The sequence below is a fragment of the Helicoverpa armigera genome, chromosome 21 (genome assembly GCF_030705265.1).
Source record: "Helicoverpa armigera isolate CAAS_96S chromosome 21, ASM3070526v1, whole genome shotgun sequence".
Taxonomy (NCBI): Eukaryota; Metazoa; Arthropoda; class Insecta; order Lepidoptera; family Noctuidae; genus Helicoverpa; species Helicoverpa armigera.
In genome coordinates this window covers 7,660,493-7,684,526 of record NC_087140.1, presented here as the reverse complement: position 1 = coordinate 7,684,526, position 24,034 = coordinate 7,660,493, and the positions used below count along the sequence as shown (strand labels likewise).

Below are 24,034 nucleotides of genomic sequence, written 5' to 3'. Positions count from 1 at the left end.
TCCTCTTGACGGCTGTCATGTAGGTAAGTTTTCAACGTTCGAAGTGCTGTTTTTCAGCCTACTTTAAAATATTCAATACAGAAGCACGATTTTCTAAATGAATATCGGTTTCGCTTTTGCCTAACTCATCTATAAATAGGGATTATCTACAAAACTAATTCGAGTTCAAAAAAAAACAAAATAAAATATTTCAAGATTGTTTTAATCAATCTTAGCTTTGCCCCCTTTTATCATTATATGGGTGACAAAGTAAATAAACTCTACATACTATTTGTCGACTTAAGTTTAATGCAGTACAAAAAGGAATAACTTGACTCTTTGGAGTCGGGTAATGGCCAGCCATACTTATTTCCACTTTAGATACAAATGCTATGAGAACTACTTGTTTGCGCACTTTTCATACTATGTGATGTAGGGCATTTGTCGAATATGATACCTTTAAACGCCAAATAACTCGCATTGTAAGCAAAAAGTACGCACACAAGCACATTTATTGCAATCTTGAGATCACAACGCACAAACATTCAAGACAACTTCGAAAATAAATGATAATTTAGTCACAATATATACAAAAACTCTCGTTTTAATTAGCTGTCACATCACAGATCAATAAGTATGGTATTGGTACATTATTTATTGGTAGCTAGTATTAAATTATACTCAGGAATTGTCAATACAAAATTTAGAAGGCTATATTAAACATAATTCGTATAAGCTTAAATCCAACGTTAATAAAAATCGTTTCGGGAATTTCCCGCGCCGAGTAGCAAATGCGGAAAATACCTTAACTACTGAATGATAATTACTTGCATAACAGAGAACGTTTTTACATATATTTCAAGACTGCTATGTAGTGTAAATAAGAAGAGTGCCAACAATGAATAATGTACCAAAACATTAACATCACGAGACAATTGGCTCCAATCTTTGAGCAACCTTCAGTACCATACAAAACGCATAACACACCAAATCACAGTGTGTTGAAAATGTAACAATATCGCTTATCCGAATGGTATAAATATAACAATATTACGTTAGAATAACGCACGTCGTTGTTACCCCGGCAACTGTTAAAACTTAAACTACATATATCCATGTCCCTGTTGCACAATGTGGTAATAAACATAATTGTTTGTTTGTATAACAATCAGTACATATAAATATGTATAATTATGAGTTTCGATAATCCACGTTTTGTTACAGTAGGCCATGGGACGTCCTCTAGTCGCTATCAACAAATACTGCTGTCTACCTAGATGTCACGACAAAATGCAGTTTCATTTTCGATAACTCACGTTTATGATAAATTATTATCTCGCACGCATTGCGTGTTTTGTCACACAATTTTTATTCGAAAAGAAATATATATTCAGATTTAGAATGATACTTCTCATCCAAGCAGAATTAGTTGACAGAGTCTAGTTGACGAGACAACTATACCCAAGCACTAACACCCAGGGTGTCAAAACTACATTATATTACAATGAAATCATACTCCAATAAATATTGTACTCCCTTGACTGACATAAAACATATAATTTTGCAGAAATGTTTAAAACCAGACCATAAGGGGTTCCACTACAAAGTCTATCTTTGGTCAGGTGTAAGAAAACATTGCATTCAATAAATGTATAATAACTTTACTCGCCTGGCGCTTTTATGTCTATTCGCTTTGACATTTTACGCCGCACAAATAAGTTTTCGTTATTTTTTGGCAATAATTTCGAGCCATCAAAGTCTTTACATACATGAAAACTATTTATTGTTACAATGAAACTTAATTTGGTACTATATGAGCAAAGTGTAACAATAACATTTATAGACAATGATATGTCTTGTCTAACAAAAAAATATTGCTAGGAAACATAGCAAAAGACACTACAAATTTAAACGATAACCAAGCAAGACGTCACATGACAATTCGATCACACTGAACCAATATAATGCAAAAGTCGTTTGAAATGCTGCCTTCACTTTAACACTACACGAAAGGTATTCTCACTCGTCCTCCTCCTTTTTATACACGGCAGTGCCGGATTAAAAAAAACTTGGGTTTATAGCGAAAACGGGGCCTCTAAAAATGTCTTGAAACAGTGGTACTTTTTACCCGGAGACGGTGAAGTACTCAGTCAGATCACTTGTGATGGGGGGCTCATCCCAGTTCTCGTGTTCAATCCGGCACTGACACAGTTCACTAGTCACACACGGCACAGTTAGAGTTGTTCGAGCAGCGGCGAGGGTACGCAGAACTGCGTGACGTTGTGCGTGAGGCTGGCCCGCGCGGCCGGCGAGTCGTAGGGGGCGCGCAGGCGCAGGCGCCGCTCGCGGCCGGTCACCTCCACCGCGCCCCACTGTCGCAGTAGTCGCAGGCAGTTGCGGATCGCGTCCGTCGATACCGCCTCGCCTAAGAACAACAATATACGTCAATAAACTGAATAATATTCTGAAGAGTTGGCACGGGTGTGTCGATCACCAACTTCCAGACTCCGGGCTGCTATGTGAAAGTTTTTAACAACCACAAAGCATTTCAGCCCAACCCGATACCTCGTGCTCGACAGTTGGGCTATGCGACTACTAAACGAATAAGGCAGTAGGACTTGAAAAAGGTGTAAAGAGTATTTACTTCGTGTGCTTTATTTTACCTCTTTAGTTTTTATTAACTTCTTAAATTAAACTGTCAATGTCAATTAAAAAATACGAAATTTAAAAATATAAAATTGAATAACAAAAGGTTTACATGATTGCGTTTTAGAAAGAACCAACATTAACCGTCAAATCCGTAGCGGACCCCAATCGGGGTCTGAACATCAATGTCACCGTAAGCTCGGTTTAGACCCCAATTGGGGTCTGCGAATCAGTCATATGCTTTCCTAATTATTTACGCTCATATTTATTTTCTTTCCAATCAAACCACATTTGTGAGTACTAAATAAAATAACTAAATAAATTTAAATTATTTTTACGCATTCAAACCTTTCATATTTAGCATCCCGTTAGAAATATACCTTTTGAAAATCCAATCGTAATTACCGGGAATTCTGATCGAACTCGCCATGTTTGTTTACATTAGTTGTTTTTTTAAATTTGAAGACGCATAGACAAGATGGCGACGGTGATAGAAGTTTTGCATCGAATGATCCGATTCGTTAAAATAAAGAATCGATTTAATAATTTTATATTATTTGATATTATAATATTACTAAATTGCACTTTTGTATACTTACCATAATCTGAAAATAAATTAGGAAAAGTAAATTTATTTTGAAAAAAATGCTAGAAAATCAGTGGTAGAAAATACGTTGTAGCCGGAATAAAATAATCTTCGGTTTTTAGGGTTTCTGAAGACGGCAAATGAAGACTTATTTATTTCTTCGGGTGTTTTATGTGCAGGATTCCTGTAGACCTGCCAAACTTAATGGCGATTCGTTACTTCCAACTTTTTAACTGAGCGGCAAAGCAATTTGACGAGAGCTGTAGTTAGGTGTAGTTATCGCAAAATTTTATGACGATTTTATTGTTTGAAAGGGCAAATAGTTCGCTGTTCATCGAAAGCTGGTCCAAGAAGGAAAGATGGCCGCCGCCGACTTATTTTTAACCGACTTCCCAAAAAGCGGAGGTTCTCACCCATACAGCCATTTTTGGTCGCAGATATGATAAAGAGGTAACAAGTCGCAACAGTTTCGTAACTGATACGACACAACGTGACTGTGTAGGGATTAGCTTTTATGTGTTGTAACGGTTCAGTAAAAATGTGACGGAAACTAGATTCAGTAACTTTGTGTGGTCGCTGTGTCGATGCTTTACAGCTTAATTTGTAACCACACATTTTAGAAACTTTGCGTTTGGTTTGTTACCAGTGTGCATTGTTGACACAATTGTGTTGTAACGGGGTAGTAACATGTGTAGTCGATGTTCCAGAACACTTTAACACTAACTTGCATATATAAAAACATGACGAGAGCCAGTTATTCTCAAACTGTCTATGTTTTCTGCCGTTATTAACCATTTAATAAAATTTAAAATGAGTAAACAACCAAAAACCTTACGCAAATTCCGATGGACTTCAACTTTTTACAGAAGAGTTAAAGAAATAAGTACGTCCCAAAATATCTCAAGTACCTAATTGTACTCGTACATGTAATTTTTTTTTTTATTATAATAATATTTTATTCCTGATGTTGCATTGTTGGTAGGGCAAATTGACGGATACCCATTTTATTGAACTTAAAACTTATGCTTTTCTAGGCCATTTACAGGAAAACAGTAGGTACGGAATTTCGTACCGAGGAGCTTAGTGGTATAGTCCCTAGTGTCAAAGTTTCAACTTTCGAGCTCCAAATCGTTGCTTTTTCTTTTTCTCGGCCAAAACAAGACGTCTTCGTCTTTAACCCAAGTAGGTACTCGGTACAAGCGATATTAATTCTGATGAGCCTTCTTTGGTTAGAACAATGCAAAAAGGCATCTTGATAAAAACTTTGGAAAACACTGTAACCAAATGTTAAGAGAAACCATCTTAAAAATCTAGTAATTTTGTAACAAGTTACCGTAACATGTCGACACGTGTCGACACATTATCGTAACTTTGTGACTAGTTGCGACGAGCATATTTTTCATAACAAACATCAAAAATGTTTTTTCATAGTTCATTATTCATCAATTTTATGAGTAAATCTTGCTAAAATAATTTGTATTAGGATTAAAATATTTGATATTGTATTTAAATGGAAGCTTTTGAGCACTAGATGTGCAGCATTTTATATTTTTATTTCATTTTAACAAAAGTTTTTCTTTCGCCAGAATTATTAAAACATGATATTACGGTGGCGCGTTGGAAATATCAACATATTCAACGAAATTACACAGTAAACTTTTTTTCCCAATAAGATTTGAGCATTATAAACCATATAATGAAAACTAAAACTTTGTTTACTTCATTATCATTATCATACTTCAACCATCATTTTGGGATTTCTTGTATTTTGTATTATTTCGTCGTTTCACTCACGCACGAGCCAACGAAATTGATCGAACGAATGAATGATTGAATGATTAGTGCGAACTCTGGTTAAAATATGGTAACAATGTTACGACACGGCGACGTAAATTAGAAACCAAATGTTACTTGTTTATTGTGTCGAGATCTTCCCCATTTTTAGTTGCAGCGACGGCGCTAACACGGAACGTCGACGAGATTATGTTTCGAGATAGATCAGTGTCGACACTAAGTGTCGAAACGGTTACGTTATGTTCGCAAAAATGGTTATATGGGCAATTCGACCATTTTTTCGTATGTTTGTTACGCGATTACTCAGCCATTTATTTATCGATTTTGATGATTCTTTTTTTGTTTGATAGCGTATACTTCCGAGGTGGTCCCATTATCATCAGGTCAGGATCTGATGATGGAACCTTGAGAAATCGAGGGCGACTTTCGAAAGTTGCAGAAATACATAGGTTGAAATCTTATCACTCAGGTGTTTGCCTGGTAGCACTATTCAACAGTGAAGGCTTTGAGCTGACCTGATGATGGAGACCAGTGAAGGTCGAGGGAACTCGACAACTGAATATTTAAACTTTCTCGTGTTTGTGCTTATATTATTCGTATTTACGAGGCCTCTGCAACAGTGAAGGAGATGTAGACGAGAGAAGTTCGGTTGTCGAGTTCCCTCGACCTTCTCTGGTCTCCATCATCAGGTCAGCTCCAAACCTTTACTGTTTCATAGTGTTATCAGACATACATCTGAGTGTTAAGTTATAACCTTATCTATGCTTACAATTTTCCAGAGTTGCCCTCGATTTCTCAAGGTTTCCATCATCAGATCCTGGACCTAATAACAAATATGGGGAATATACCCTTTCGACCAAAAACAAACATCCAAATTGAGAACCACCTCCTTTTTGGGATTCGGTTAAAAATATTTGGTGACTTTAAAATCAATCAATTATTATTATTGTTTCTCATCATCAAATAAGTACATTACTTTGGTAGTTACAAATTGCATTATATTTCAGAACACCAGGCTTACCCTCCGCCGAAACAAAAATCTTAGAATTGTTGAGAAATAATATAAGAATAAATTAAAATTCCGTAATAGGTAATAAAAATTCAATTAAAGTTAAAAATTATTAAAAATGACGCAACACCAAAATAAATAATACATATAAAAATTTAATGCTAAGAACTTTCATAAAACTTAAATATCTTTTTTCTTAACAACAAAAACAAATTGAACCTATAATTTAAAATTAATAAATAAAATTGAAATAAGTTGCTATTAAAAAATAGGTATGTATATATAAAATTGGTATTCGATTATTTATAATAAATATCCGATTTAGGTATCGAATGCACACCGCTGATTGAAAAAAAAAATACATACTCCATTCCAAAGTCTACTTCTCTTTGATCTTGTAAATTGTTCATTTTTATTGTGTATTTTATGTGCTGATTTTTTAGTTATTGAAAATAAATAGGTGCACGAAATGTATTGCAACGGATTGAAAATGTTATAAATATGACGTTTGTGTTGTGTTTGAGAAAGTGATGCGATTATTTATTGGTAAGTTTTCACCAAATTTGAAATGCCTAACTTTTCGATAGACTTAAAAACACCGTAATTATTATCTTTTTCTGAATTAACTGACCCCATTTGACCTTTGCACGTTGTTGTCAGATAAGTGAGCTCTAAAGTTATAGTTAAAATACTTCTGATCAGGCATTACGGACTTAGAATTCATGTGTTGAAAGTTAGTACAAATTTTTGACTTCTATGTCGCGATTCAAAATATCCCGCCGAATCAACGGTAAAGTCATATGTCAAAATCTTGTCGAGCAGAGGGGTTAAAAGCTTTTTTATTGAATTTTACAATATTTAATAAAAACTAAAGAGGTGAAATAAATAATATGGATGAAATATCTTTACATAGATATGTACAAACTTACCGTAAACCATCCTATTGTGCGTGAAGTCGTCAGTGAGCGAGTCGAGAGTGTTCTTGACGACGTCCTTCATGGTGCCGGCTTCTAAGTTGCGGCATGTCGCCGCGTACGCTTCCAGTAGCGGCCGCAGAGTCAGCAGCAGTCTCCGTCTGGAATATTAAAGTAATATGATAAGCTAATTTACACAAATATCTCCCGAGATTTTTCCCAATTAGGGGTCGGCTTCTAGTCTATTAGGATTCAACTGAGTACCAATGGCGACTGCCTATCTGACCTCCTCAACCCAGTTACCTGGGCAACTCTACACCTCGTGGTCAGACTGGAGTTACACTTACTGGCTTCCGACTACCCGCAACGACTGCCAAGGATGTTCAATGACAGCCGAGACACAGTTTAACGTGCCATCCGAAACACAGTCATCGGTGTTCTCTTGTCGGTGCAGCTCCTTCCATTTACGCCTATCTAGCGCCAACTCCTGAACTTCCTTATACGTCACAACATTCACCTTCTCTTTAATTTGATGTAGCTGTACCTTGGACGAGTAGAAGTAAAGAATATTCTGTTCTATGGTGTATTACCTCTCAGCGAGTGCTTCAGGCAGCTGCGAGACGGTGTATGTGAGTCGCTGCGCGGGGTCGGGCCGCTCCACCACGTCGTCCTCCTCCAGCCGCGCGGCCATGCGACGCGACCACTGTTCCTCTTCTAGTAGTACGGGCGACTGCAAATATTGTTACAATGAAGTAAATTAGTTTTAGTTTTAAGAATATGTGTTATATATTTATAGTATGTTTAAGATTTTTAACATATATAGCTACATACGCGTGGTGTATCGATTAAAAAGTAGCCTATGTGTTAATCTAGGATATCACCTATCTACATACCGAATTTCAACCAAATCGATTTAGCCGTTTTTGCGTGAAAGAATAACAAACAAACATCCATACATTCTCACAAACTTTCACACATGGGCCATGATGCCTGAATTCAATGGATAAATAAATAAAAAATCTGGACTGCTACCGATTTTTTTAAGTATTTTTTTTTTTAATATTTTTAGTAGTTTCGTGATGTTTTTGTTTGACCAAAAGTGCTTAGAATTCAAATGTAACTCGGTATATTGTTATAGTTTGCATTCAAAAGTAGTTTCAGTTTCGGCGCAGCTATTTACGTGACTACATAAAGTTTGGTGACTCACCTTCTCCTTGACCAGCAGTTGTTGAGCTTCTAACCCATCAATGGCGTCCAGCATTCGATCCTGTATGCGCTGACAGGGAGCACAGACTATGAACTCGTGACTCAATACTTCGCATAGTTGTAGCGATGCGTTCAGGAGATCTGATTGCCGAACCACATTGGATGATGATGAGCAGACTAAAGTTTCTAGGGCTGTGGCTGTGGAAGAAATATTGTTTGGTTATTTATTATGTTGAAGTAGTCAAATAATATTGTGAGTGAGTAAAGCATCTGCCTCTTATATACGAGTGGGTTCGATTCCAGGTCAGGCAAGTACTGATGCTACTTTTTCTAAGTTTGTATGTACTTTTTAAGTAAATCTTAGACTGTGTTTCGGATGGCACGTTAAACTGTAGGTCCCGGCTGTCATTGAACATCCTTGGCATTCGTTACGGGTAGTCAGAAGAAGTCTGACACCAGTCTAACCAAGGGGTATCGGGTTGCCCGGGTAACTGGGTTGAGGAGGTTAGATAGGCAGTCGCTCCTCATAAAGCACTGGTACTCAGTCGCATCCGGTGAGACTAGAAGCCGACCTCAACACACTTGAGAAAAGGCTCGGAGGATGATGTCTTAAACTCATTTTTGCTTTTTGCAAATGTGACAATGTCATGCGGGAGGGTGTGGTATATATTCCTCAGATAGAAGTTATCTGGAAGCCGACCCCAACACAGATGGGAAAAGGCTCGGGAGATGAGATAAATAAGTTATATTACGATATAAATAACCAAACTGTAATATTTTGATTTTGTTATTATTATTTTTCCTTCCTTGTTGGCAGTACTGTTCTTATATAATGTTGTTCACAGACTTGTTTGTATACATCTGTATCTATACGTGAAGACCGGTAATTGGCTGTCCGTTTACAAAACTGTTCTTAGTTTATTTTCTTTAGCTGTAGGTTTCCCATGTAAATAATTAAATATAATTAAATAAATATATGAATGTTTGCCCTTAGACGAGCTACGCTTACTTACCGACAATGGCGGGCGCGGCGTAGTGCGCGACGACGGCGTTGGCGTAGTACGCCAGCTCCAGCGACGCCGACACCGACGCCTGCGCGCGGACCGACGCGCGCGGACCGCTGCCCGACACGCGGACCAGTCCGCGCCCTAGCATGTCCAGCTGTGGAACAAGAGTACTGGGTTATTAACTGACTTTCTGAGGGAATTACTCCCCGAATTTCGATAAATACCAATTTATGTTAATTTGATGATATGCGTCTTATTATGACCCGTGCCGATAAAGAATGGGATTAGAAATCGCGACAGCTGTATTCAACTCTCGCTCATGCTGTATTTTGAATAACTTCGTTTTGATATCGTTAAATCATTTATAAAAGTAATGTTTGTAAGCAATAAAACGTGCATGGTTGTATGTCTATAAATTATGTGTTTTTAATGTTTGTCTACCCCTTCTGATTTGTCTTTTAAGATCAAGTGTATGAGCGAGATGTAAATACAGCTGTCGCTATGTGTAAATTTCAACTGCCTATCTGAAACACTGAATCTGATAAAAAAACCACATGAAAATCGGTTGTGTAGTTTTGAAGATAAAGTGCCCGTTCAGACATGCCTTCACTTTCATAGCCGATGGGATGACAAACCGACACTACTGGAGAAAGATCAGGTGCAGAACTGATATTTTTGTGCGACGACTTGTCGCAGCACCGGGGTTTCCCCCGGCAATCCGGCATGGCTAACCATCTTGTGTAATGGGGGGTTAACCAACCTCCTTAATCAACTTTGGTTAAGGGGGGGTTCCTCCGTGTTTCGGAAGGCATGTTACTGTTACGACGCCGCGACGCGCTTCCGTCAGTAGCACGTATGATACATCACTCACCGCATGTCTGACAGCGTGGCTGGGCTCGCCGGTATAGCCTCGGTCGCGTCCGTCGGCCGCCAGCGCCGCGCCGCGCCGCCAGCCGCGCCGTCAGCGCGCCCAGCGTGGCGCCGCGACGCGCTTCCGTCAGTAGCACGTATGATACATCACTCACCGCATGTCTGACAGCGTGGCTGGGCTCGCCGGTATAGCCTCGGTCGCGTCCGTCGGCCGCCAGCGCCGCGCCGCGCCGCCAGCCGCGCCGTCAGCGCGCCCAGCGTGGCGCCGCGACGCGCTTCCGTCAGTAGCACGTATGATACATCACTCACCGCATGTCTGACAGCGTGGCTGGGCTCGCCGGTATAGCCTCGGTCGCGTCCGTCGGCCGCCAGCGCCGCGCCGCGCGCCGCCAGCCGCGCCGTCAGCGCGCCCAGCGTGGCGCCGCGACGCGCTTCCGTCAGTAGCACGTATGATACATCACTCACCGCATGTCTGACAGCGTGGCTGGGCTCGCCGGTATAGCCTCGGTCGCGTCCGTCGGCCGCCAGCGCCGCGCGCGCCGCGCCGCCAGCCGCGCCGTCAGCGCGCCCAGCGTGGCGCCGCGACGCGCTTCCGTCAGTAGCACGTATGATACATCACTCACCGCATGTCTGACAGCGTGGCTGGGCTCGCCGGTATAGCCTCGGTCGCGTCCGTCGGCCGCCAGCGCCGCGCGCCGCCAGCCGCGCCGTCAGCGCGCCCAGCGTGGCGCCGCGACGCGCTTCCGTCAGTAGCACGTATGATACATCACTCACCGCATGTCTGACAGCGTGGCTGGGCTCGCCGGTATAGCCTCGGTCGCGTCCGTCGGCCGCCAGCGCCGCGCCGCGCGCCGCCAGCCGCGCCGTCAGCGCGCCCAGCGTGGCGCCGCGACGCGCTTCCGTCAGTAGCACGTATGATACATCACTCACCGCATGTCTGACAGCGTGGCTGGGCTCGCCGGTATAGCCTCGGTCGCGTCCGTCGGCCGCCAGCGCCGCGCCGCGCCGCCAGCCGCGCCGTCAGCGCGCCCAGCGTGGCGCCGCGACGCGCTTCCGTCAGTAGCACGTATGATACATCACTCACCGCATGTCTGACAGCGTGGCTGGGCTCGCCGGTATAGCCTCGCGTCCGTCGGCCGCCAGCGCCGCGCCGCGCGCCGCCAGCCGCGCCGTCAGCGCGCCCAGCGTGGCGCCGCGACGCGCTTCCGTCAGTAGCACGTATGATACATCACTCACCGCATGTCTGACAGCGTGGCTGGGCTCGCCGGTATAGCCTCGGTCGCGTCCGTCGGCCGCCAGCGCCGCGCCGCGCGCCGCCAGCCGCGCCGTCAGCGCGCCCAGCGTGGCGCCGCGACGCGCTTCCGTCAGTAGCACGTATGCTAACACGTTCGTGCACATTAGCGCTGTGGCTTGGGAGGCGTCTGGAAAACAAAATAACATCATAAATTAGCGAAGTATAAAATAAATAAATAATGTCAGGACACCACTTCACACACGGTCGGTTAGCCCCATGATATGTTATTATAGTCCGCGCGGAACTAGTTAGCCGCGCCTTAGAATGTGAGCGGTGGGGCGGACAGGCGAGGGCACTTACTCTTATTACTTTGTTAGTCATAATTGGATCCCGAGTGTGCATTAAATATTTTTAACGCGACGACTACGCTCCATATGTCAGGAATATTAATTACATACTCGTACTAAATAATAAATACTTGAAGAATTTTTGAAGAGCATTTATTTTATTCAACTGACACCTCTTTTTTTTTCATTTCATTCCTAACTCTACGGGAACTCCATGGGAACAGAACGGCTGGTCGTGATTGGTCGATCTTACAAAAACACTGACCAATCAGGGAGAGCTTTCGGACAGTTGACAATTTGACAATTTCTCATCGATAGATTATAATATAGCGAAAAATAATGCGTCAAATTGCAATCAAATGTTACGGTTCACAATAATTCGACAGTTTACAATCTCTCGAGATAGATTGTAATCTAACGATGTTTGTAATCTTACGGTGACACAATACATATCTATCGAAGTACTTTGGAGTGGCTGTGGTTGTACAGGATCTGTCTGTCCAGGTTCATATATACTGGTAACACTCACCGTACACGAGATGTCTGCCGATAGCCTCGACCATCATCTTGTGGTCGGTGCTGACGTCGGCGCCGTACAGGCTGGAGTGGCTGTGGTTGTACAGGATCTGTCTGTCCAGGTTCATATATACTGGTAACACTCACCGTACACGAGATGTCTGCCGATAGCCTCGACCATCATCTTGTGGTCGGTGCTGACGTCGGCGCCGTACAGGCTGGAGTGGCTGTGGTTGTACAGGATCTGTCTGTCCAGGTTCATATATACTGGTAACACTCACCGTACACGAGATGTCTGCCGATAGCCTCGACCATCATCTTGTGGTCGGTGCTGACGTCGGCGCCGTACAGGCTGGAGTGGCTGTGGTTGTACAGGATCTGTCTGTCCAGGTTCATATATACTGGTAACACTCACCGTACACGAGATGTCTGCCGATAGCCTCGACCATCATCTTGTGGTCGGTGCTGACGTCGGCGCCGTACAGGCTGGAGTGGCTGTGGTTGTACAGGATCTGTCTGTCCAGGTTCATATATACTGGTAACACTCACCGTACACGAGATGTCTGCCGATAGCCTCGACCATCATCTTGTGGTCGGTGCTGACGTCGGCGCCGTACAGGCTGGAGTGGCTGTGGTTGTACAGGATCTGTCTGTCCAGGTTAACGGCCAGGTTGTTGTTGGGTGGAGTCAGGGAACTCTCGATGGGAGCCTTGTAGTGTTGGTACTTTTGGAATGATGTTACCAGTTCCTGGAATAGGGGGTAAGTGTTACAAATGTTGGTCATCCTTCATCATCGTTGTCTGTTTGTAGTGATACTGGACTTCACAGAAAAGCTGCTTGTTCTCATTGACCTATTGCTAAACTAGAATCGGTATTTTTTTTGTTTACTCATAAAAAATCCTTGTTTACTTTGTACAAGAACTATTTTTAACTGTGACATATTTCTTCATAAGAAATTGTTTGGGGGAGCAAAAATAATTGTGACATTTTAGACATCCATACGGCCCTTAAACATACCAAAATCCAGTCCCAACATAAGAAAAACTTACCTTCAAAGAGATAGGCTGATTGAAATCCACTCTTATGCTTCCATGATTAGTGTTCAAAGTCCTCCAAATGCCTCTAAGAGCTGACCAGAAGGTCTCCATTTGCTTGGGCATGCCCAGTTGTTCGCGAACAAAGTTCCCGTCGACTAGCTTGTCATAGTTTAACGTAGCTGGTACTAGAAGGGCGTCATCTATAGTTCCGTCTAGGTAAGCGTCCATGATCACTGATAGTATTCCCGCTGTGGAAGTTAAAATGGATTTAATCGATTTTTTAAATAGTTTGGTTAGGTAGACTAGTCTATATGATTAGCGTACGAGATGAAATGACGCTGTTTATGATGAAGACCAAACCAAATATATTAAACAGTCTTATTACAAAAAGCGGTTATTTTCAGTGTATTCGATTTTAAAATGTGTTTTGGTTAAACGTCTTTGTAATAAAACTGAAGGTTTGATCAATGGGCTTGAATACACTAATGATATTCTGAGGTGTTTCAAAAATATTATTTTAATTGTTGAAGGCAGACTCGAAAGTTTCTCGAAAGAAGACTTATGGAGTTAGTGCTGATACCAAAATCGTGTTACCCAACATACCCGTTACATCTGCTTGATCCAAGTACGCAAGAACATTTAAAATATATTAGTTGTAATTTTTCAATTTTATTTTTCAATTTCAAAATCTGATCATTACAATGGCCCCTTTTCACCACTTCTGGATAGGAATTATATTCAGATTACAATCTATTTGAATGCCAAAAATAATTAAGTTAGTTCTAAGAAGCCATCACGTTTGGCGGTCAATGTCTATAAATCAGTGCATTGCATGGAGCGACTTTTTAATCTGTAAGGTTGGCTGTCAGACTTTGTTTTGAGGATAACCACTCCCAGAAGTGGTGAAATTGGTCATCAGCTTATATATACAAGTCATTACTAAATAGTGTTTTACCTGAGAGGTGACGTATAAAGACTTAAAATAAATAGTACCTTTAGGTGTCTGTGGTTTTCCTGTCCTGGTACGTCCTCCTTCTATGAAGAACTCCAGATTGTTACCAGCTGATAAACTGTTCAGGATATACGCCCTGAAATAAAATATCATAGTAATGTTACGATTTTCTTATAGACTTTCGGGTAACTTTTGGTACGTGGCCCAAATTTAAATAATTTTTGAAAAAAATCGATACAAGGGTATACCAGGTCATCAAACCTGTAGTTTAATAGATAAGAACAAGATACCAATAAAAAAGGAATGCATTTCGAATATGAGTTTACGCGTTAGGTACTACGTTTAACGAATGCTTACCTAAGTGCAGACTTGTATGTGGGGTCACCATGGTACTCTGAACCTTCAACTCTTCGCCTGATGTAGAAAGCGCCACAACCTCGGAGGAACCAACTGTAACAATGCATATAATACCATTAAACCTCTTCATCCAACATTGAATAGTAGATGGAAGGTCGTTTGTGATTTTTTGCTAATTGTCTTCCATTTTTTATACAGGAAAACCGTACAATTTTCAAAGATTGTCGAACGTAGGTCGAGCGTTATGTGTGCCAAGTCACCTGGTCGCTTCTTTCACTCAAAAGTCGTTAGTTAAGCTACGTAAAAATCTACCAAGAAAACTTATTACTCTGAAAACTCGCACGAAGAAAGGTATCCTCATATTGTCGCCGGCAGCCACTAGAGGCGGCCTCAATCCCGTCAGATATAGTGTGAAGGTCATCAGAATATAGTCGAAGTGAGATCTGCTTAGACTTAGACTAGAGGTAAAAGAACTTACCCAAAGAAAGGTATCCTCATATTATCACCAGCTGCCACTAGAGGCGGCCTCAATCCCGTCAGATACAGTGTGAAGGTCATCAGGATATAGTCGAAGTGAGATCTGTGTAGGGGTACGAAGACTAGAGGGAGACCAGCTGCGTTGGCTCGGCGGAGACGCTCGACGCCCGCCACTCGGGTGCCGCAGCCGCCGCCCGCGACCCGGCGGACGGCTTTGTGACATACCCATGCTACGAATCTGGAAAAGTGGGTGGTTGGTTTAACATTGCAGAATTGGTGATTTTGCGTTGAAGTATTTCTGCTGCTTGAAGTCATTGAAAAGCGAACCGATGAAGTTTGCATGCTTTTGAGTTAAGGGAAACTGCCGGTGCTGCAGAATTATTAGAGAGTTACCGGGGCCCTGGTGCATAAAGGGCTCCAGAACCAAAAAAGGTGGGTTTTAATAAAGTTTGACACTCCCTCTCACTGCAGCAACAACGGGAGGGGTCAACTTTCATTTTTAAATAGGATAGTTGTTAAAATACTCACTTGAGAACATTATTAGACATAGCCGAGCTGATATCCTGGACGACCTTCAAAGCCTTTGCCTCGACTCGTTTCCTCACTGTGGCGTACTGAGCGCCGGACTGACCGGCCTCCTTGGCTTTACTGAGCTCCTCCTGCGTCGCTTCCTCTATCGCGCTCTCTACGCTGTCGTCTTTTAATACCTGAAAATGAAGGCAATTATTTTTATTTATATTGCTATATAACCGCCTACCTAGAAAACAGGAGGTGCTTGATTCCATTGGGTATATTTCTTGAGAATTGCTTTCGTATGGTAGATGTTCTGGCACAGGCTTCTTCCTGTAATTGACTTAGAAAAACGGAAAGAATCTCTTACCGTTAATAGCTAATTTCTCCAATAAACTAAAGATAGCTTTAAAACTTTCTCCAATAACCTGAGCAAAACTTTGAAATCGAAAACAAAGGTTCACTAGTTACTGGAAACGATTAGAGAAATGGGCATCCTGCGAAATGAGGGTCTTGATTTGGCTCTTAACAGTAGTAAAGACTTTTATATAACTTGTAGCTTCTTATAGTTACTTATATGCCAGGCATTTACCTGGCAATCCTGTCCTAAATGACCTTCCTGGGCGAAATAACGGTCTTGACTCTTAACAATACGAAAGATTTTTGTATCTTTTAAGTTACTTACATTAGGAACAACATCTTTGTAGTCGTAGTTGAAGAGGTTACAGCATTGGGCTAAGTCACACAAGTAGCGGGAGACCACGCCACCATTCGCGAAGTTTTGTCTACCAATGTCTAGAATGTTGATCACAGCTCCCGTGTCTTTCACTTTGGGGTCCTGCCATGAGTCCTGGGGACAAAGAAATGTGTTCATAAGTTTTCATTGTTTAAAAAGTATATATATTTTTTTAAATAAGTAACACAATTCTCAACCAGGCTTTTTGCAGCCAGTCTTGCAAGTGTAGCTTAAGTGTACCTATAAGTGATTAGTGAAAATAGTGATAGCGATTTATTCCTAAAAACACATGTCAGTCTCTCTAACTTGTTTGACATAACACCGTAACTATTCTCATGAATACCCTCCTATCAACACGATTAAGTCACATGCAAATCCTGAAAGTAGTTTTTGAGTGTATCGCGCCCAGACAGAGATAATTTTGTCAGTGTTAGAAGATTACATAGATTTATGTATCCAGGCCTCTAGAATAGCATTTAAATTATTCAAACTGGCATCATAAATAATGTGGTAACATTCATATTAAGAATAAGATTTAATAAACTTGGCACTAGTAGTGCGAGCGCCAAAATAACTCGGATTGTAGTCATAATATGAGAAATAGAATTAAGGGAAATGTATGCACAGCATTTAAGCATTTAGATAGGTGTTTGTTATTTAATAGCTCACTCATTCATCTACAGATACATTGTAAATTGTTTAAATTATAAGGGCCTTACTACAAAAACTTTAAACCCTGTTTTACACTTGTCTAATAAAATTTTGGCTGCAAAATGAACCATATGTCAACGTCATAATTTGTCATTTTTTTAGACAAGGCATAAACTGACGTTTAAAAGTTTTTGCGGTAAGACGGTAAAGGTTTAAATGGCCCATATTTTCCATTTCCATATTTTTTCTTAGAGCCTCAATAAATCATAAGACCTTAATTTTTCATAGAGTTCTATAAAAATAAGCTTATATAAAAAAAAAGTTGCTGTGTATTTATAGCTTCAAATAAGATATTATGTTAGTAGATGTTTTTTTTTTTCACATCGACAAAAACAGACAGGCAGTTTTTTTCTGTTTTGTTTACCTAGCTGCATTTTTCTGTTCTTGTGTTCGACTGAGCACTTACCTAATAATTACCTAAGTTGGTAGACGTGCTACAATTGAACGTTGGCAATAAGCGTTGCAGTTTTGATGCCAAATGTGCGTATAAAGTGTCTGATTTACGAGAAAACACGTTTCTATTGTATTATACTGTGAAATTTCGTTCCCTATTCTTACAGCTCAGTTACAGCAGCAAATAGTAATAATTCTGAAGAGCAATTGCAAATTATTAAAGCACCAGTTTTTTGTGTGTCCAAATGCTGCAATAATAAGAAGTAATGAAGAACATATTTAATGTGCTTATGACTTTAAAAGTATACTCTGAGCAGTTGAACAAATATACTGTGTATCGTTGCTAAGTACGTATAAGGTCACAGCTAAACATTTACATAATTTTACTGGTTTTTCGAAGTCAACAGTCAAGTTTGATATAAGAAAAATCATTCCATCCATTACTATGTTAAATATAAGACATGATTACGTTTTTAAGTAATATTTTGTTGCAAGAAACACGTAGAATTTTGGCATGAAAAGACATACATCTGTAAGTAAGTTATTAAGCCACGAGGGCTAAAAATAACGGAGAGAAACGTGTCATTACAGCCATACGCCATAGGTCATCGACCTGGCCTTGGCTGCATGGGGAGCAAATTGCAAATTATCGTATCAACACGTTTGGAAACCACCATCAAACAAGCTATGCTACGAGAATAGAAATCCATCTTCACAGGTACGTTTTTTAAACAAATATGACAAAAACGTGTGATATTCTTAACCAGATTACCTAAACAATTAAAACCAAAACTATTGAGTGAACACTCATTTTGATTACATCATAAAGCGTTCAATGTCACGGACAGAACGCCGAGACGTGTGAAAAGACACACACCGTCTTACCACAAAAACTTTTAAACGTCAGTTTATGCCTTGTCTAAAAAAATGTCAAATTATGACGTTGACATATGGTTCATTTTGCAGCCAAAATTTTATTAAGTGTAAAACAGGGTTTAAAGTTTTTGTAGTAAGGCCCACAATGTCTCAAAGCAAACATTGCTGAGGACAAAAGCGTGGTCTCTGAGAGACAAGTAATAGGGAAAATTTTTATATTTCGAATGTCAGGTGGGCGAGCAACAAAATTGTTTATCGGTTGTATAAATAAACTGAGTAGAAGACAAGTTAAATGGGCACGTGTGCCGTGAGAGAGATAACGCATGTAGCAGGGCTGTTTGAGAAACAACAATTAATACGTATTATAATAAGAATGTCTTGTCTTCTGATTAGGGTTTAATGACGAGTGAAACAGGCGCCTTTGATCAATGGTAATTACAAAAATAAGGAATAAATTGGTCCTTGTCCCCAATAAGCCAGAATGTTGACATTTCAATTTGGAATGTTGGGTTAGAATTGAGAGATGCATTCATCAAGTGCTTGCACACTAAGCTCTGAGACATACCATTGTCATCGCGAGGATTAATAGATAAGGTGTTCAAAGGCGTGGAATTTCGAATAATTGTACAAGGCGTCTTCTTGGATCGATAATGCATCGATTGTTTAATCGTATCGCAGGGGAGAGGTCGACGTACGAGGAGCGCGGGCGCCGCGCGCCGGTTGGCCGCCGCGGTGTCACGCCACCCGCGTCCGCCGGCTTTGTGTTTAAATTTGGAATATAAAGCGGCCATTTTAAAGAGCCAGTCGATCAACGATGAATGAATGAACATTGTCAACATAGACGCTACTTGTAACTTACTTTTGTTATCTGCTTCTTTTATATAAGGTATTCGGTCATCTGTTTGTGGAGAATATTAAAGGTTATCAGATGATGTATTTAGCTTATGTATGAGTCAGCTGTCTTTGATGAATTATTCAAAGGGAAGCTGCGAGCAACAATACACTGCAAGATTAAGACTTTTAATAACTTGAGTATTGGAATCATATAACTCCACGTTTTGAAACACGTGTCATTTCAGACTGTTTGCTTTTATATCGCAAAGAAAATGATGTCACCTTGCACGAATATAACAAAAAATGTGATACCTGAGAGACCAATAGAAAGTGAGTTTGTATTGTATCGGTAGGTAACATGAAACACTTGTTTGTTCATTAACGTTGTGCCTTAATAGCTGGTTGAATTAATGCTCTTGTATTATAATTAGAGCACAATAAATAGACTAGGTATTATGTAACTACAAAATGAATCATGTATGATCAGTCTTATCACGAAAAGTAGGCTCTTCAGGGTACCTTAGACACGGCCGTCCCCTTACCCAGTTCCCAATTAATTTGGGGCCGGTGCTATTTTTCGGCATAATTTTTGAGGCTTTCAATTAAAAGTTTAAAGCCTGTACCTAAACTTAAATTTCCGTATCAACACCTCTTTCCTTGTATTCCGTACACACAATCCTCAGTGACCATTGAAATTCAAACTCATTAAACTAGACCTCGAAAAAAATAGATAGAGGAAGAACAATAAGGAAAAAAAATTCTAACTTCGAATTCGAATTTTCCAAGCCTTGGGTGTGTTTCGCATATTGACTAGCAACGCCCGTGACCCAACCTTGGTCAGTTTGTATGACTTGTCAAGATATCTATTGAACTTACACCTGATACCGATTTATTATTAGAAAGCCGTATATTTCCACTTCCAACTGGATAAGAAACGTGAGAAACCGTCATATCAGCTATTTTATTTATAAATAAATTGCATGTTATAAAATTGAGGTTATTAAGTTAAATATGTCTGGTAGATGAAGGCTTATTATCTGAATGCAAAAATTAGGAGTTTTAGCGGATTTTTTACTAGTACAGATTAAGATTAAATTGTCACGATGACGACAGACATTTATGAAGATGGCGAAAATGCTAGACTATCATTTTTTTACATGTACTACGTACATATATTTTTTGTTTCGAAATCTCCAAATTCAAAATGTATGAAATAACCGATAAATATGTATGAACACAATTTTAGATGTCCCCGAGATAAGATTACTTTTATAGGATACAATTATGTGGCAATACAGGCAATTCTTGTGTCCATTTCACAACTTTTCCTACAAACACAACCCCAATAAAACACCAACTCACAGATTACATAATGTAAGAGCATTGTTTTTCTTTAGTTCGCAGACAAACCACATTCTATCGCATTGCAATCGCATCGGTATGTTCACGTAGGCGTTAATCGATTTACCGAATACCTCACCGAATCCTTTAATCCGAGATGTTTATAATCGTAATCGATATAATCCCTTTTTAATGCTTGGCTTTAGATAAGTTTTCACCTTGTTTGAGCTGATTATTTTTATGACGTCATTAGTAAACGTGACAGATTGACGTTGATTGGCCCTCTTTGGAGGGAAAATAACTTGAGTTCATGACTTCTGCACTGTGATAGCAAAAAGGCTTAATTAATATTATCTGATAAACGTTTAGATCATAAACATACAGCAATAGATTGTTAATAAATATTTATTAATTTATAGGTTTGTTTAATGGAAGAAGTGCCTACATTTGTGTTCGTTCAGAATCAAAATAAAACCTGCGTATTACATACAGTATGCTGCTATAAATTAAACAACTGGTGCATTATGCAATTGATACACTTATGTACGTACTTTTTGCAACTTTTACATAACGTACACTTGCCATTTGATATACACAACGTATATGATATGTGCAATCTTATAGCAGCCTTGTATATTTTGATGAACATTTAGAAGTAGCACAAGAAGAGCAGATATTTATAAACAATTGTATAAAATACTTTATTATCGTCGGACTATGATCTCTTAATTAATTTTATTTGCAGTTAATTAGTATATCCTTTACATAACTCTTTATCGGGAGCTTGATAAAATGGTCGCAAACTTTGGACCCGTAAATTCAACCTTGGATAAATGCACGTTGATATATTCCACAGTTACAATAATTTGCACTTGTTTTACATAATCCAATACCCGTGTCTCTTGGGAACTACTTCGCGCACCAGGATAAACTTATGGTCTTCCTCGACAAAAGAGTTATCTAACACTGAAATAAAAGTTACAAGTAGGTACAGGAAAAAACTAACTCTTCAGCTTTATAATTTGTAGATTTACTTATAGATTTGTTTATTGCCTTCCCAGTTTTCATGTACGACATGCATACTAAGGTAAACAAAATAAAAAAAATCTTTTCGCTTAAGGAAAAAACATTGTACCTATCGCTTACATACATCGTGTAAGATTAGTACCGAATTAAAGTTTACACCGCTTGCCAGGTATTTTACCTAAGCCGTCCCATATCAAAGTGCAATGAACTTAAGGGTCGCCATATTGTTATTATTTTAAAACGATATCATTATCTACAGATTTTTATTACACCTTAACCTGTTTTAAAATTCACGGTCATACTTAGGAAATCCTTTTGCCTTTTCGGATCGAAGGACCAAAACAACAAAGTATTAACTTTAGATAATTCTTTTTGAAGATATTGTAAGTACATATGTACTTGTCAAAAGACAAAGGTGTAAGGAACAAAGCGCTTTGTTTAAGGAAACTCTTATTTGACTAGTATCTTTGTTTTACACGGAAACGTACCTTACATCCTTAAAGATTCGCACGTAAAAACTTTGTTTGTTTTGTTCGCCAAATAGTTTCAATATCGTATACTTGCAATTATCTGTATTTGAAGGTTAAATAGTTAAAGGTTTCTATTCACCTCCGAAATGTTCATTGATGTTGTATAATTTTACAATTTATACTGAATTCAGATAGGACGTTAAATTATATTATTTTTATGGTTACTTCCTATAGTACCCCAATTGGGCCCAGGGCCAAAGCCTGCAAGGGTTGCGGGATTGTTCGAGAGAGTTACCGCGGCCCTGGTATATAAAGAGCTTAAGAAGGAACATGGTGGGTTTTAATCAGTAAGAGTGACACTCCCGTACCCGTAGCGGGAGGAATCATTCTCATCAAAGAAAAGTTTCTTATAGTACGGCAAACCATTAGCTTAGTTTACATTCTGCAGTCTTTTATCAGATAATTTACTTCTTCTCCAGAACCACCTACTTCGCCATCATTAATACCGTAAGGTACCAGTTTGTCGTCATTATCAAATTCTTTCTCACACAACAAAGCTCAAGTTCACAGTAATTGTCCTCAATCGAGACACTTACTTGATTGTTCCAAGTCTTACACGAATACTGACGACATTCACGTTAACCTTGTGACATGGATGATGCGTGGTTACGACACAGTCGCATCTTCGGGTCATGGGTTCTCGTTTGAGGACAGCAAGAGTAGCCGAAAATGTCCTTATTTGAGTACAGAAATGTAGAGATATTATAAAATGCGGTATAATGATTGAAGATAATTTTGTGGGTGTAATTGTTTTTTATTGGCAATGGCAGTGTATACGTACATTTGCCTTATAGTAATTACAGCTCCTAAAGTGCTCATTTGTCTTTGCCTACGCATTTTCGGCAGTTAATTCTAAGTCCAAAGACCGTACTAGAGGAATTATTAGTTGTGTGTGTGTGTGTGTACTTCCGAAAGGCCCCTCGCAGCTTGTAAACTAGTCGAATGATTTTGACACATGCCTCGTTACGTGATCCGTTCAATCATTCTGATATAGTGAGTGTCAAGGGCGTCGAATCGTTATCCGTTCTATTTTTATATGTTTACTAAGTTTTTACTACAGATATGCTTGTGAACCTTAATACAATAATGTTCCCTATTTTCAGTAACTTTGATAGACGCAATATATTTCTAAAATATGATGTCTATAAAGCTCGTACACTGAAATTACAGGCAATATTTTTAGTGGCATACACGAGACTATTTCTTGGTTATTTGAGTAGGCCACTCTCAAATTCCCGTTCTGAACATTCCCAAGACTAAAAACAGCAAGTCTAATAGTGTTGATGCTCGCAAACAAATAAAATGTGCAAATAACCCCATAAAGCATGTACTTGAACGAGGTCAATGTACGAAATCACAAAGTGGGCGGGTCTGCGCGTACGCAACCGTTATTGAATTAATCATAGATGCTCCATAGATCTTGCTAATAAAAATACATAAACAAACGTAGGGGTTTGTGCATTTTATAGGAAGTTGTTGATGTGGAAAGGCAGTTAATGTTATTTTGCATAAGTAATGCACGAACTTGATCTCTCGTTTTTTCATATGTTTTAGTCTGACATTATGTTCCAACACGCTATATTTTTCTTTCACTCTCTCCCTGGTCATTTTTCGCCATCAAACGAGTTCATACACATGCTCATTCCTCAGTAATTCTGTCAATTTTCACATGGAAAATGCCAATAAGTAATGAGGCCTGCAGAACCCATTTACGCTAAAATGACGCGACGTAATATTCCAAAGCGACGTAATATAATATACAATAGCGCGTATAATCTTTCACAATAACTTTATTTAATGATACATAATGGTGTTAAGTTTTGAAACAAATGCACGCTATGTACGTTCTAAAATAAGATGATATAACAATGTAGGTGCTCTTGAACTCAATATTACATTATTTGCGGTTGCAAGAGCTACATTCATGTAAATAATAATTTATACCATTTATGTACCTAGTATGAATCTTCGTTCCTAATTACATATGCAACAGGTAAAATTAAATTAACTTTATTATCAAAATTAAACATTCAAGTCATTCTACTGCCATTAAATTGATATTAGAAGAATACTAACTGAATATTAATTCAGTAAATGCTTATCCAGAATATTTTTAATCACGAAATTTTAGATCATAGTTGCGCAA

General features: G+C 39.5%; 1 protein-coding gene across 1 annotated transcript in view; it reads right to left on the bottom strand.

Moving 5' to 3' along the window:
• Nucleotides 1-184: 184 nt before the first annotated feature.
• LOC110373571 (glycerol-3-phosphate acyltransferase 1, mitochondrial) overlaps nt 185-24,034 on the bottom strand; it is a 44,925-nt gene continuing 21,075 nt past the window's right edge. Inside the window, exons 5-17 of the mRNA XM_064040083.1 lie at nt 16,127-16,291; nt 15,460-15,638; nt 14,933-15,169; nt 14,455-14,547; nt 14,139-14,233; nt 13,158-13,393; nt 12,658-12,856; nt 11,248-11,432; nt 9,148-9,295; nt 8,136-8,332; nt 7,519-7,658; nt 6,944-7,089; nt 185-2,404 (exon numbers count right to left, since the gene is read on the bottom strand). Of these exons, the coding sequence (XP_063896153.1) occupies nt 2,214-2,404; nt 6,944-7,089; nt 7,519-7,658; nt 8,136-8,332; nt 9,148-9,295; nt 11,248-11,432; nt 12,658-12,856; nt 13,158-13,393; nt 14,139-14,233; nt 14,455-14,547; nt 14,933-15,169; nt 15,460-15,638; nt 16,127-16,291 (2,211 nt within the window). The 3' untranslated portion in view covers nt 185-2,213. The remainder of the gene's footprint in view (nt 2,405-6,943; nt 7,090-7,518; nt 7,659-8,135; nt 8,333-9,147; nt 9,296-11,247; nt 11,433-12,657; nt 12,857-13,157; nt 13,394-14,138; nt 14,234-14,454; nt 14,548-14,932; nt 15,170-15,459; nt 15,639-16,126; nt 16,292-24,034) is intronic.